The sequence below is a fragment of the Vidua chalybeata genome, chromosome 9, assembly GCF_026979565.1.
Source record: "Vidua chalybeata isolate OUT-0048 chromosome 9, bVidCha1 merged haplotype, whole genome shotgun sequence".
Lineage (NCBI taxonomy): Eukaryota > Metazoa > Chordata > Aves > Passeriformes > Viduidae > Vidua > Vidua chalybeata.
In genome coordinates this window covers 7,259,815-7,273,200 of record NC_071538.1, presented here as the reverse complement: position 1 = coordinate 7,273,200, position 13,386 = coordinate 7,259,815, and the positions used below count along the sequence as shown (strand labels likewise).

Sequence of the window (13,386 nt, the reverse complement as noted above, 5' to 3'; positions counted from 1 at the left end):
AACAAAAAAAAAATAGGCCAAATTTTTGTAAAAAAAAATTACACTGAAGTTTCTATGGCGTGGGTTTTCCCCTCAGTTAGTGCCAGTTTTCATTAGAAGGTGAAGACAATGCTTAAAATTGGTCAAATAGCATGAAGATTTTGTTGACATGTTTTCTGTCTGTGTGTACATACTTTTCCTGAAAGGAACATCCAGTGAAATCCTGGTTGTCCAAAAGACTTTGGTCAAACAGCTTTGAAAGATACTGAATTTATTGCACTGAAAGACAACTGACCCAAAATAAGAGCCTTTTAAGGGCTTTAATAGTACAAAGAATTCACTCTTTTGACACTCTCTAGCTGTAAAACACACACATCAATTTATTTTCAGGAGAAAAAAGGTATTTATTTCACTATGGGTGGTTGCAAGATAGGAAAGGAAAAAAAATCAAAATAAGCAGAACAATTACTTGTTTTTCTAACCTCAGGGCACCCCAACATCCACCCTCCTTTTTTTGTGATATGTCATCTATAGTTCTATTTTTCACACATCCATATTTCTACTATTGATCAGCACTTGACCAAATATTGCAACTTGGCCAAAATCTAAATAAATAATTGTTTCAATTAACAGAATTGTACAGGGTACACCAGCCTAAGATTTAGGGCTCTTTGGGTTTTAACAGGATGGAAAAAAAAAGGCAGTTTAAAGTTAATTTCCAAACTGCCACATGGACAGACCCCCAAGTGCAATCCTGGCCCATCCATGCTAAAACTCTTATTGATTTCAGTGGAATAAATATCTGCGTATTTATTATGAGCATCTCTCTGTAACACTGTAAATGACACAGACACAACATCAGTGCAAATTGCAACAGTCTGCACGTTTCACAGATGATGTAACTCAGCAACAAACCCTCTGCTCCCAGAAACAGAGCAGTCCCAAAGTTCCACCTCTGAGGTAAACTTGTCCACGTGAGGAACTTTCACATTTTATCTTCTTTGTTCACCGCGCATTTAACGTTCCGCTCTGACGAGGGGCGATCAGCAAATCCTCAGCAATTCCAGCGGACCACTGGATCCAGCTGTAAAAACAAGCTGCACCTATGGATCTGTGCCACTCCCTGGCAGAGTTAGGGATATTAGGGATAGGTCTGCATTTTCCTGAAGGTTGCATTGGTGATGCTGAGGCGGGTCAGCCTGGCCCCGTAATAATCGATGATGTAACTGGAGCCGTCGGAAGGGCCAACGATCTGCAACAGAAGAAAAGAACCAAGACTTTTCAATATGAAGTGAAATATATACTTTGTGCTAATGTCTCAATTACTGCTAATTTTCCCATCATAAAATTAGTCATGCTTAATTAGTCAAACAGAAACTAGATTTATTTTGAAGTTATGCTGCAGTTTAACTGTTTTAGCGAGCGCTGTCTCAGAAGGAACATTTCCCCTGGGCTTCTAATCAACCAAATTACACAGCCAGGCACTGGGACTCGGCTAATCCGATGAGGATTTGAGGCACAAAACCAGCCTAACAAATGAGTGGGCTCCAAACCACTTTTCCTGAACAAAGGAAGGTCGGCAGCAGAGAATTAGGCTGATGACAAGTGTCTTTGAAATACTGAACAGGTAAGGAATGAAGAGGAGGAGGAAAGATCATGGAGTTTTTGTTCTGGAAGTGCTAAATTGATGTGGAGTCACCAGGGAGATCAACAAGGAGAGATGAAAGATACTCTCAACTGGATCTGTTAAGTGCTCTGGGGCAGGATCACTGCGAGAGCAGAGAAAGGAGCTTGAAAATGCACACAAAAGACAGATCCAAAGTGCACACTTTTAAAATATTTTCCTACAAACCCACAGAAACAACTCCCATACCCACAATGGATTTTGAGTTCATCATAGCTGATTTGCAATTCATGCTAAATGGCTGCGCCGCTGAATAAAACAATTTGGCAATTTCATGATGTCACAAGATGTCACCCCAGCTGGGGATTTAACCCTCATGAATCCCTCAGTCACAGCTCTCTGCTGATGAGGGACTTGAATTTGCAGGAGAGGTGGAAAATGGAAGTGGCAATGTCTTCTTTCATCAGCGTAAAGCACAGGCAAACACAGAACTTGAGGGTTCTGGGAACAGCAGGACATCCCATGCTGAGTCCAACACTCTGCCTCACATAAAGAGGTTCTGACCACTTGAATTTATGGTTCTGTGGCTTCCAAGATATTCGTTGTCCCTATTTATAGATGGCTAATTTAAGTTTTAATTCCAACAGCAAATATATTGATATTTTGCATCTATATTCTACAACATCAATCTCCAAACAGAGCCAAAATAAATGCCTTGATTTTTCAATATCCAGTGGTTCCTAAGGCCAAAATGCTAACAAAATGTTAGTAATCAAATCAAAGCTTTAAAAAACACAGATTTGTATCCTGTTGTGAAAGCCCTGACTTACCTGCATTGAAATAAGTATGAAATCAATTAGGCTCCCAATTCCACAAAACCCTACAGTGCAGAACTTTAATAAACCTAAAAGAAGAAAATAAAATTTAAGGTAGCTTTAAGTAATCCCTGGGATTTCATCACTGTTGGCAATCACATCCAAACTCTCTCCTCACCCCACAAAATGTGTTTATATATATACATCTATCTAGAAGCAGAACCTAAAGTTAAACTTCTTTAGTTATTAGGGAAAAAAAAAAAAACCAAACCACATATTCATCTTTCTATATCCTGAATGCACTTTAAAGATTTAAAATATTAACCATTTTTTTACCATCTAAATACTCTTAAACAAGGAAAGGCAAAAGCTGATAATCAGGTTACTGAAATATTCCTTTCACTGAGGCACAGACAGACACCAAGGTGTCCCACAAAGCACCTCCTCTCCCCCAGGGCTGTTTATGGGGCTGCACAGGGGCCAGAGGAGGGGAGGAACTGCATCCACTGCAGGAAGAGCATCCCACTGCCTGGATTTGTCTCTCATGGAAGAAAAGTCCACGTGCATCCTCCCCTGTGAGGCCCTGGCACAGGTGCCCAGAGAAAGCTGTGGCTAAATCCCTGGAAGTGTCCAGGTTGGATGGAGCTCTGCACAATGAAGGTGTCCCTGCCCCTGGACCATGCCAGCTGGGATTTTAGGAACCCAGCAGATTTCTGACCACTGCTGCAGCTCCACCTTACTTAAGGAATGGATGGAGAACTGTTTCTGAACCTGGCATTTATTTCTGGAGTGCAGGGTAAAGTTGGCTTTTTTTCTTCCTCCTCACTTCCCTCCCTACAAGCAGATCACACTGAGAAAATAAATTGCTCTAAAGCACAGAGGGGAAAAAAATAGTGTTGTTCTACAGTAATAACTCCTGGTTCGGTTCACAGTGTGTGGGAGAGGAAGAGGTTGCCTTCCTGATTTCTTTATACTCAATAGCTTGTTTGTATTTGTGTGCTCTTTAAACAAAAGAGAAGGGGAAAAAAATAAACCAAAGAGCATTTACAGTCTTCGTTACACTTGCAAAAAAGATTTCAATGCTATTAACCTTTCTTAACCATTTTTTGCCAAGGCACAGATGACCTGAGAAATCCCTAATCAGTCACAGTAAAGGAATCCAATGGGTTGATTTTTATTCTTTTCGACTCTTACCTATTTGCTTTTCAAAAGATTGAAAATCTGGCTTTGGAAGAGTTTAATTTTAAATATTAACTCTGACTACTGGGTACAGTATAATCCAGTAGGGTTAAAGCATCAGCCATAAAGAACTTCTACAAAATAATTAAGGATTTATGATTCTATAATACCACAATATATTAAAAATAATTACTGCAAACTATTATTCCAAATCCAGTGGTACAAATAAATAATGCACCTTATTGACTGCTTTCAAAAATGTATCTTTTTGTTACACAGATGGACAAAGGAAATGCTAATTATAGAATCACAGGGATAAAAGACATGGATGTTAATCAAGATCACAGAGAAGGACAGATAATGTCATTAAAAAGAGTTGGAATTTAATGGGCAGAAAATAAAATTTCTGGCTGAAGTGACAGCAACACATACAGCTTTTTCCACATCATTGCTCCATCCTATCTACACTTAAATTCACTCCCTTTGTCCAGCTCAGAAACAAGGCCAGTGAAGGCAGTCCTGTCATAATAAGGTATTTCCATTACTTAAAAGCCAGTGGCACCATCATCCTGGGAATGAGGTCCTAAAAACCAGAGAGAGGGTTTATTAGAAATCCCAGCTTCTGCAGAATTGTTATTAATACCATGAGCTATCTTGAAGGTGTGCATTTGCCAGAATAAATTCCATTTCCCAAAACACCAGGTTTACTGTAAAATCTGTCCACTTTTTTCCTGGTGAAGTCAAGTCTCATTTAAGGCTGGCACGTGAGGCAAAGCCACTTTCTGCTCCAGTGCCTCACAAAAAATGCTGTGATAAAGCATCAATGCAAAGCAAAACTTTGAGTAGCAATAACCACATTTATTTATTAGGATTTTATCTGCTGGACACTACATCTCCATTTGTCACCACTCCAACAGAAGAGCAGGCTGAGGATAATGCAGCACTTTGTCTCACTTGACCAGGAAGTAAGGATTCTAGTTTTAAATATTAGAACTGTGACTGTCAGCCTTCATTACTCAAAATATGAGTATACACATACAAGTCAGTCATAAGAATAAGATTTACCTCAAAGAAAAAATTAAAGAATAAACTTACCTAATGCAGGATATCCTAGATAAAATCTATCTGCTCCCAACCATCCAAGAAATAAGGACAGAGCCACTGCCACTTTGTAGGAGTATCCATTTCTGCCAAAAGAAACAAGCAATGTAGATAATGACTGCAAAATATATCCACTCATACTTTTGACTGTTAAAGTAGTGACTCATTTTCCTCCTGCTCTGGTTTAAAAAAAAAACAACAGACTTGTTATTTATCTTCAATTAACGGCCACAGAATTGATAATGTTAAGCTTTCAAACTGGGAAGGCATCCTCCATAAAGGAACCTCAGCTGCTGCAACTCAACTGTACTCTTGCAGAATACAGATTATTCTGAAACTAAATGATGATTTCTTGTCAAGACATAATTCAGTTGCTGAACCGTCCCCAGCTTCACAGAGCAGTTCCTAACAGTTCAGCCCTACTGAGACAAGCCCAGGAAGGCAGGAGGTGTGTGAATACTGTCTGCAGGCATTAGTCTCACACGCAGCCAAATGGAGAGGAACAGGACAGGCAGGTGAGATGTCAGCAGAGACAGTAATTGCCACGAGATCTGAAGGAGAAATCAACCATGGCCACCGGCTGAAGAAGCTGCAGGAAGGATTCAACAAAAAGAGTAAGTCTTGGATTCACTCATTACACTGTAAATGGCACAAAGTCACAATGAAAAGAACTGTTGACAGCACAAAGATGCACGGGGGTAGAGAGGCACTCTCAAGTTAAGCTTCCCATGGTTAGTCATACAAAATAAACAGATAGAACAGACTTTTTCAGACTTATCCTAATTGGAACCATTCTTGCCAACAGCTGGAGCGATGCAGCCACCACACCACCTGTTAGTGCAGTCCCTGCTGGAGAACCTTGCAGTAATAAGGGAGCTAAAAACATATCGCTCCCAATGCTGGAATTGCTGCCTCGGCGAACAGCGAGCTCCTGAACAGCAAACCCAAATGTAATTAGAACTGAAAAATATTCAGTAATTCACTGTTTTGATACGTGCACCACTACGTGCCAGCAATTATTTAATAGGCCCAAATTAAACTCTTGGTTGACAGTTGAATAAAACAGTCTCAAAAAGACAGTAGCTGACAAAAGTCCAAGCACTTTTATTAAGCTTTTTCAATGCCAAGTAGAGACCTACCTTTTTTGCTTATTATCTAAATTTGCTGACTTTAAAACCTAATGGCAACATTAAGTGATTAAACCATGACTTTTACCTCACTATTTGATACTTGGTGTTTATTAGCAACACAGAACACACAGGGCATTCCTGGAACCTAATGTAACAGAAATTATCATCTTTAGAACTGTCTTGATTCCACTGTAAAGAACACTAATGGGTTTATTTAAAACTTGAGGTAAACTGTTGGAAATTGTTTATCAACTACAAAGTGTCAACAGCCCTCCAAGGACGCTAAAGCATAAAAAGGGCTGTTACATAAAAAATAGGAACACGGTTTAACTTTGCTCCTGATCACAGCTAGTAATAAACTGAGCCCTATGCACTGAGATGCTTCTGAAAGCACAACAGTTTCTGCAACCTCATCAACATCAAACTGACGGGCAGAAGAAATCCAGTATGAAGGGGAAGCACGAGAACACTGTAACAAACAAGGCTGCATCCACTCTGCTGTTTCCTTTGCCTTACTCCTTCAGACAAAAACATGCACAAAGAGTAAACCAGTGAGTAGGAAAATGACACATCCCGGCCATCTGAAGGAATTTCTACAATTGGGTAAAAAGATGCAATTTCTTGTCAGTTCCTCTTTTGATTTTCTCTTGCTCCTCAGCCTCATCCAACCTTTATTTTTTCTGCATGCATTTCTTCCAGCTGCCCCATTAAAAACCTTTCCTCCCAGCTCTTCCACAGCAGTTGACAAGAGCAGGTGCTGCTGTAGGTTGCTCTTTCAGGGTCTCTTGGCTCTGCTCAAAGACCTGTCCACACTGAACCCCATGAATTTCACAGAGAATCACTCCACGGCCTCCTTCCCTGGAATGGCAACACTTGAACAACAGACATTTCAACTCTGCAGCATCAGGGCCTGCACATCTTAAGTAAAATATAAAATATTGCCAATCTGGGGGATTCTAGAATTTGCCAAAAATAAGATGTACCTCCGAAACATCAGATTAAAGCCAAACCTAAGCAATCTTGACTCCCAATACTTCTTTGTTGGAACAACCTTACAAGCTTTTCCTTGAATTACTACTACTAAGATTATCTGAATTTTAACACATTCACTCACACAAACATGGAACATCTCCTGGTCTTGCTCTAAAATAAATGGACCCCAGAACGTAGCCAAAACTAAATTACAGTTTTGGCTACGGACAACTTGCTGATTTGTCCTTCACAAAAGCTGGGGATGGAGAGTCACCTGCTGTCCCCATGCTGGGACAATCCTGCCATGGGAAGATGTCTTCTCAAACTCATTTTCTGGCTAAATGATGTGCAGTTATTTCTACAGTTACAGTTGCTACCAAACTCAGTAGGATGCTGAAAAATCTCCAAAAACCAGTAGAAAAGGCAGGGCTATTGTTGTAATAGTAAGCTGGAGATTCCTGCTTAAAATAATATTTATAACTCTTAGATAACATTCAAAGTGCCTCATAAAAGGTCTGTCAGTGACTGGACCACTTTTTAAATAAGTGTACAGATGAAGGATGGTGATATTAATCTTGCTGCCATTTTTTACAGGTTTTAGGACATTATGAAGGACACCCTTGTATAACTCTATCTACATTCACAGTTGTATTTTACTGGAATTTTCAGTCCAAAAAGGGTTCTCTTCTCTTTCTGCCATACCAGCAGTTGTGGGGCTGGAAAAGTCACAATGAGTTGTTTTGGCAGTGTAACCATTGATTATTCATTATAAGTAATAGTCATGATCAAGTAAAAAATAGTGTAAGAAGGATGACATTTCTCTGCCAACAGACCTGGATTTTAATAACTAATTGTAAAGAAAAGCTACCTTTAAAAAGTGTTTCTAGAAAATATATTAAACCAAAAATATATGTATACAAAAAACCTCCAAACATAGGAATTACCATCTAATCTAAAGAGGAAGCAATTTCACTAAACTAGTATAGCTCATCTTCTCCTCAGCCCCCATCACAGATGGGACTGAAACACAATTGTTTCTGGACAAAAATGTGACTGACGTCTACTTTGCTGGCATTTAAATCTGATTAGATGTAATAATATGTTTTCTTCAGTTTGCTGAGCTTTGACTGCTGGGAAGACTAAATACAGAGAAAATATTTATGAAACTAAGAGGCAGAGCTGTACTTCTGAGTCAGGCAAATTACTGAGCAGCAAGTAGCACATCAGAGTTATCTGCCCACTAGAGTGATAGGGAGTACCCAGTATTTCTGGAGTTTTAATTTCCAAAGATTCCAGTAGGACAAAAGAGAAAGGTTCCAGTGTGAATCCCAGAAAAAGAGGAAACAAATGGTAGTGACAGGTGCTGGCTGATCATTAGCACTGGCCAGTTGGAACATTTACTGTTATCCAGAGCTCTCCATCACTCACAATGTGCTTTAGAAAAACGAGGTCCACCATTCATGTACCAGAAACAGGCTCTTAAAAGACACAGTGGATTGGATTAAACAGAAAAGTTGTTTCAAAACAGAGAACAGTTTCTCTTCTAGATTTCGGGGGGAACTGCAGAGATCCTGTAGCTCCCCTAAAATTCATGCATAATAGAAGTTCAGCTGCAGCTACAGGCACACTTTAAACTGGCATGAAGCACTGAGCAGCACAGCCCTGTCCAGCCCTCCTTTGTCCTCTCCGTTTTATCCTTGAGTCACCCTCATCCCTGCGCTGGCACGAGCACTTGAAGCCACTGTACTGTGACTCAAACTGGGGAACTGATCCAAGGCAGCTCCCTGATGTCCTGGGGTCTGTCAGGGAAGGGGATGGAGGGTGTCCCCAACAGCTCCTTCCAGCAACTGTGCTGATTTTAAGCACACGTGAAATGTGGCCTCAGCATTTGGAACAAAATTTTGCCAAGTTATAGTACGAAGTAAAGCGAAGGTAAAAGAATAAGGTAAAGCAAAGACACAAACGTAACTAAACAACAAAGAAAATGTACAGACAGATAGATTTCCCTATAAACATGCACATTTAGAGCGACCTGGTCTAGTGGAAGGTGTCCCTGGCCACGGCAGGGGATGGAATGAGATGGGCTTTAAGGTCCCTCCCAAGCTAACCCTTGCCATGACCCTGTGTTGCATCCCTGTAGTGCTTATTAGAGAACTACTGGGCAAAATGTGCATGGTTCTGCCTTACCTCTCTTTTCCTTCTGCCAAAACATCATACAATTTTGGACAAACTTCAGGTTTTCAGAACCAAAGAGTACTCACACATTGCGACACTCAATAGGCTTGTAAAATCCAACTTCATGTCCTGTAAAGACTTTCTCTATGCCAAGGTGATCTTTGCAAGTAATATTTGGTGCTGGCAGACATTGAACTGAGGACAAAAAATATTTGATATTAAGGGATAATTGACAGAGCAGTTTTCTGACTACACACAAGTGAAACAAATTAAGTTCTACTGTGCAACAGTCTTGATACAAAGCACAGTTCACACACAATAACTTGTTTAAAATGTTTTTTAAGCCAGTCCTACAACTAACTTGTAGTTTTTCTTTGCTACATTTTAAGCAAAATATACAAACCTAATTGCTGCCCCAATTTTGTTGTAATTTCCACTCTGGCTTCAATATGAGGCAATGAGAAATCTGAAGCTGACATACAGAAAACATTTTCATCATGAGAACGGTCAAATATCGGAACCAGTTGCCCAGGGAAGTCATGCCATCACCATCCCTGGAGGTTTTCAAGGTCTGACTGCACAAAGCCCTGAGCAACCTGGTTGGAATTCAGTGCCAACACTGCTTTGAGCAGGAGGTTGGACTATGCAACCTCCTGAAGGGTCTTTCTACCCAAATTATTCCATTATTCTTGACGCTTAGGGGAATCAAAGTGGAAATCACAGCAGAAAGTCACACCTGCTAAAGTTTGCAATATATTACCAGAATATTAATCACTCTCCAATGCTGTAATCTGTTGTTTTAAAGGAAAAAAATATCTGTCCTTTACCCACTTTCTATCAGCTTTTAGTTCTTGTGAGTCCTGTTGGTTAATTCCAACAAAACTGCAAGCCAGGTTTAACATTCCTTCCAGATTTTCCAGTAATGCACACAGGCAAGAGATGGATTTTTTTAATGCCTATCTGGATTGTATAGGGCCAAAAAATAAAATAAGATTTGAGTTATGTGTGGACTTAAGTGTTATAAAATCTTACATGGATTTTATAGCCAATCCCTGGAAGTGTCCAAGGTTAAACAGGCTTGGAGCAGCCTGGGATAGTTGAAGTTGTCCCTACCCATGGCAGAAGGTGAAATGAGATGATCTTTCAAGTCCCTTCCAACCCAAATCATTCCATGATGCTACTGATCAATGTGCCTAATCTAAGGCAATTACAAAAATATACATTATTTCTTGTAAAGTAAATTAAGCAAGGAAGTTTTTTTCTGTTGTTAGAAGAAACCCATCACAGTTAAAATATATTGATACAGGAAAGGCCACAGTTTTCTTCTCAGTGTCATTCCAAAGACTCCAAACCTTCTACTCAATGACTCCTCTTTGCTGCTTTGAAATAAACCCTTATTTGTCTGGGTAAGTCATTGCAGAAAGTGATCAGGAATTGTAGTGCTTCAAGTATGATCCAGAAATTAACTTTTTATTACTTAGGTAGTACTGAAAATAAGCAATTCAAATACTGTGAGGGCAAATCTAAAAACTGGTGTGTGTATAAAAATGCTACACAAAGAAACAGTGTTAATTAATTCAGCAACTTGTTCTACTCTGAAGCTTATCTCCTGTTCCAAAGTGCAGTGTATTAAATATAATCACATGGTAATTAGTTAAACAACTGATAATCTTGAGTTATGATCTGTCTCAAACTGTGCAGTATTTTTTCTGGCCTCTGACTGCCCATTTATAGTCAGGGACCCAATGTTAAAATGACGGAAAGAACTGAAAAAAATCTTTTAAAAGGATCCATTGTGCAAAGTATTTACATCCAGTGTCTGAAATTATTTGGAAAATCTTCACTATCCCAGAAGAAAGTCATTCAGCACTTATAGGAAGCAAAATATGAACACACATGAATTTTGTGGACTCCCCATCCCTGGAAGTGTCCAAGGCCAGGCTGGACAGGGCTTGGAGCAGCCTGGGGTAGTGGAAGGTGTCCCTGCTCGTGGCAGGGGTGGCACTGGATGAGGTTTAAGGTCCCTTCCAACCCAAACTGTTCTGTAATTCCATTATTTTAAAACAGGGGTGCACATAAAGCGAACTCGCTGTGCTATCAAACACAGACCATTTATTTCAATGCCTGGCAACATCAAAGAAGTTAAGCACAAGTAGGAAAATAAGTAATCAAGTTATGAATTTTTTTGTTGTACTGTGAAGTATGTCAGAACTGAACATCAAATAAATGTGCTTTCAAAATAGAGCCTCCTGCACCAAAACCTGGTGATGATGGAAGGCATTCTGCTGCCTTAAGAAAAAAAACCTTAAAAATTAGAAGATTTTGAAGGCTGTTCTGTCACATGTCAATTCTTTTAATAATTATATGCAAAATCAGTATGACAGGAATGGTTTGCTTTAATCACAGTAGTGCAGGACAGAGCCTAAAGGGTGTAACATACATTGAAGAGATTTACCAGAAACCTCACTTACAAAAGTATCAATCAGAGACAGTGTATTTATTCCTTTTTAGTAAAGCACCCAATCCACACAAGTGTTTTGGGCTTTCAGACTAATGATATTACTAATCCCATCTTTTATAAAGCTCATCAAGTAGATACACAAATGGGTAAATTGAACACTTCCTTGGAAAAAAAGCAGTTAATCAATATATAAGTTAGAAATCCTTACCATATGCCGTGTGATTTGTGCAATTCATTGGTTCTTGTGTGCTATTGTCTATTTTAGGCTCATCACACATATATGTTCAGGTAATTGAGGAAAACACTTTTCATATCAAACACTACAACAGGTTTAACAGTAATTTATTCCACCCTCTTTAAACCCCGAGGATTTAAGATGCACCTTGATGTTGGTGCCTCCCCATCCCCCAAAAGAGGAGCAGCGCATTACCATGCAGCAAATCTGCTAATCCAATTTAATACACCAATATATCGCATAAGCCTCGCGTTTAATTAGTGCTGCAGTCAGCACTACCTAAAGGAACTACAATATTTATCAGTCACAGCCTCTGTATTTGGAGGCAACAAGGTAGCACACGCCTCATCTGGTCTTGGTTCCCTTATTTAAATACTACAGTGCCTTGAAATTGAGGCATTGGGTTGAGGAAATTTAATCTACGGGAACACACAACGAACACGTAAAAATGAGCATCTGAAACGCCAGGAATTTGGTGCAGGAACAAACTGAGAAGGAACTGACTTCCAGAGGTCTCAACTCCCACAGCCAAGTAAAGCAGGAGATGAAGCAAGCTCTTCCAAGACTTGCTCTCCTGACACTTTTGATCATCAAAAACTGTCAGCTGCCATCAACCAGCATGTTCTGGGGAGGGCAAGAGGTGCCTTGGAGAGCCAGGAGCCTCACACCTCCTGCTCCTCGGAGCTGTGCAGGGCACAGAAACATACTATTTCCTGAAAAAATTGGCAAAGTCTCCACGTCTCGCTCCTGCAAATAATAAATAAGGCAGAGTGGTGGCAGAGCGAGCTCTCTCATCCCATGGCAATCTCTTTGAAGGACATTCCAAGCACGCGCTGGTGCACACACAGTACCACCAGAAATCACAAAATTAATTAGGTTGGAAAAGCCCTCTGAGACCATCGAATCCAACCTGTGACTGATGCCCACCTTTATCACCCAGATCAGAGCACCGAGTGCCACAGTCAGTCGTTCTTTGAACACCTCCAGGGATGGCGACTCTGCCACATGCCTGGGCAGCCCCCTCCAATGCCTAATCACGCTTTTTGCGAAGAAATCCCTCCTGATGTCCAACCTGAACAATCCCCTGGCGCATCTTGAGGCCGTGTCCTCAATTCCCGCACCCTGAGGAGCCCTGTCCCGTTCCTGCCAGCCGAGACCTCCTCGGGGCTCCAAACCTGAGGCTTTCCACGACCCCTCCGCCCTGCCCGGCACCTCACGGTCCCCATCGCCCCTTCCCCTCCCCACAAGCGGTGCCCCCGCCTCGCACCGGGCCCACCGCCACAACAACCGCCCCCGATCCGACCCCGGCCCCGCTCAGGATATTGCCCCAGCCGCAGCTCCTCGCACTTGAGCGGCGGCTCCGAGCCCGCCGCTCCCTCCAGGGCTGAGAACCAGAGGAGAAGCAGGACCAGCGCCTCAGCCGCGCCGCTCCGAGCGGCCATGACGGGACCGCCGCCGCCGTCAGCTGACCCGGGGAGGAGCGGAGCGGCCGCGTCGCGGAGAGAGCCCACGCTGGCTGCGGGAAGAAACGGAGGGGGATCCCGAGGTGTTCGTGGCTTGCTGAGGGTACGGGTTAGGCTTTTGGGTGGGCTTAAGGGGTTTTTTGAGTGGTGGTGGGGGTGACCTCATTAAATATGGCGGGCGAGGCCGCGCTGAGGGCAGAGCGCGCCCTCACTCAAGATGGCGCTCGCAGCGCCCGGCCTTGGGACGGGCGG

General features: G+C 41.5%; 1 protein-coding gene across 1 annotated transcript; it reads right to left on the bottom strand.

The window, feature by feature from the left end:
- Window positions 1–280: 280 nt before the first annotated feature.
- TM2D1 (TM2 domain containing 1) lies at window positions 281–13,240 on the bottom strand. The gene is made up of 6 exons (XM_053950424.1): window positions 12,995–13,240; window positions 11,645–11,718; window positions 9,062–9,170; window positions 4,693–4,784; window positions 2,434–2,507; window positions 281–1,231 (listed from the first exon to the last, which is right to left on the bottom strand). The coding sequence occupies exons 1-6, from the start codon at window positions 13,111–13,113 to the stop codon at window positions 1,121–1,123; spliced, it is 579 nt and encodes a 192-aa protein (XP_053806399.1). The 5' UTR covers window positions 13,114–13,240; the 3' UTR covers window positions 281–1,120.
- Window positions 13,241–13,386: the final 146 nt, after the last annotated feature.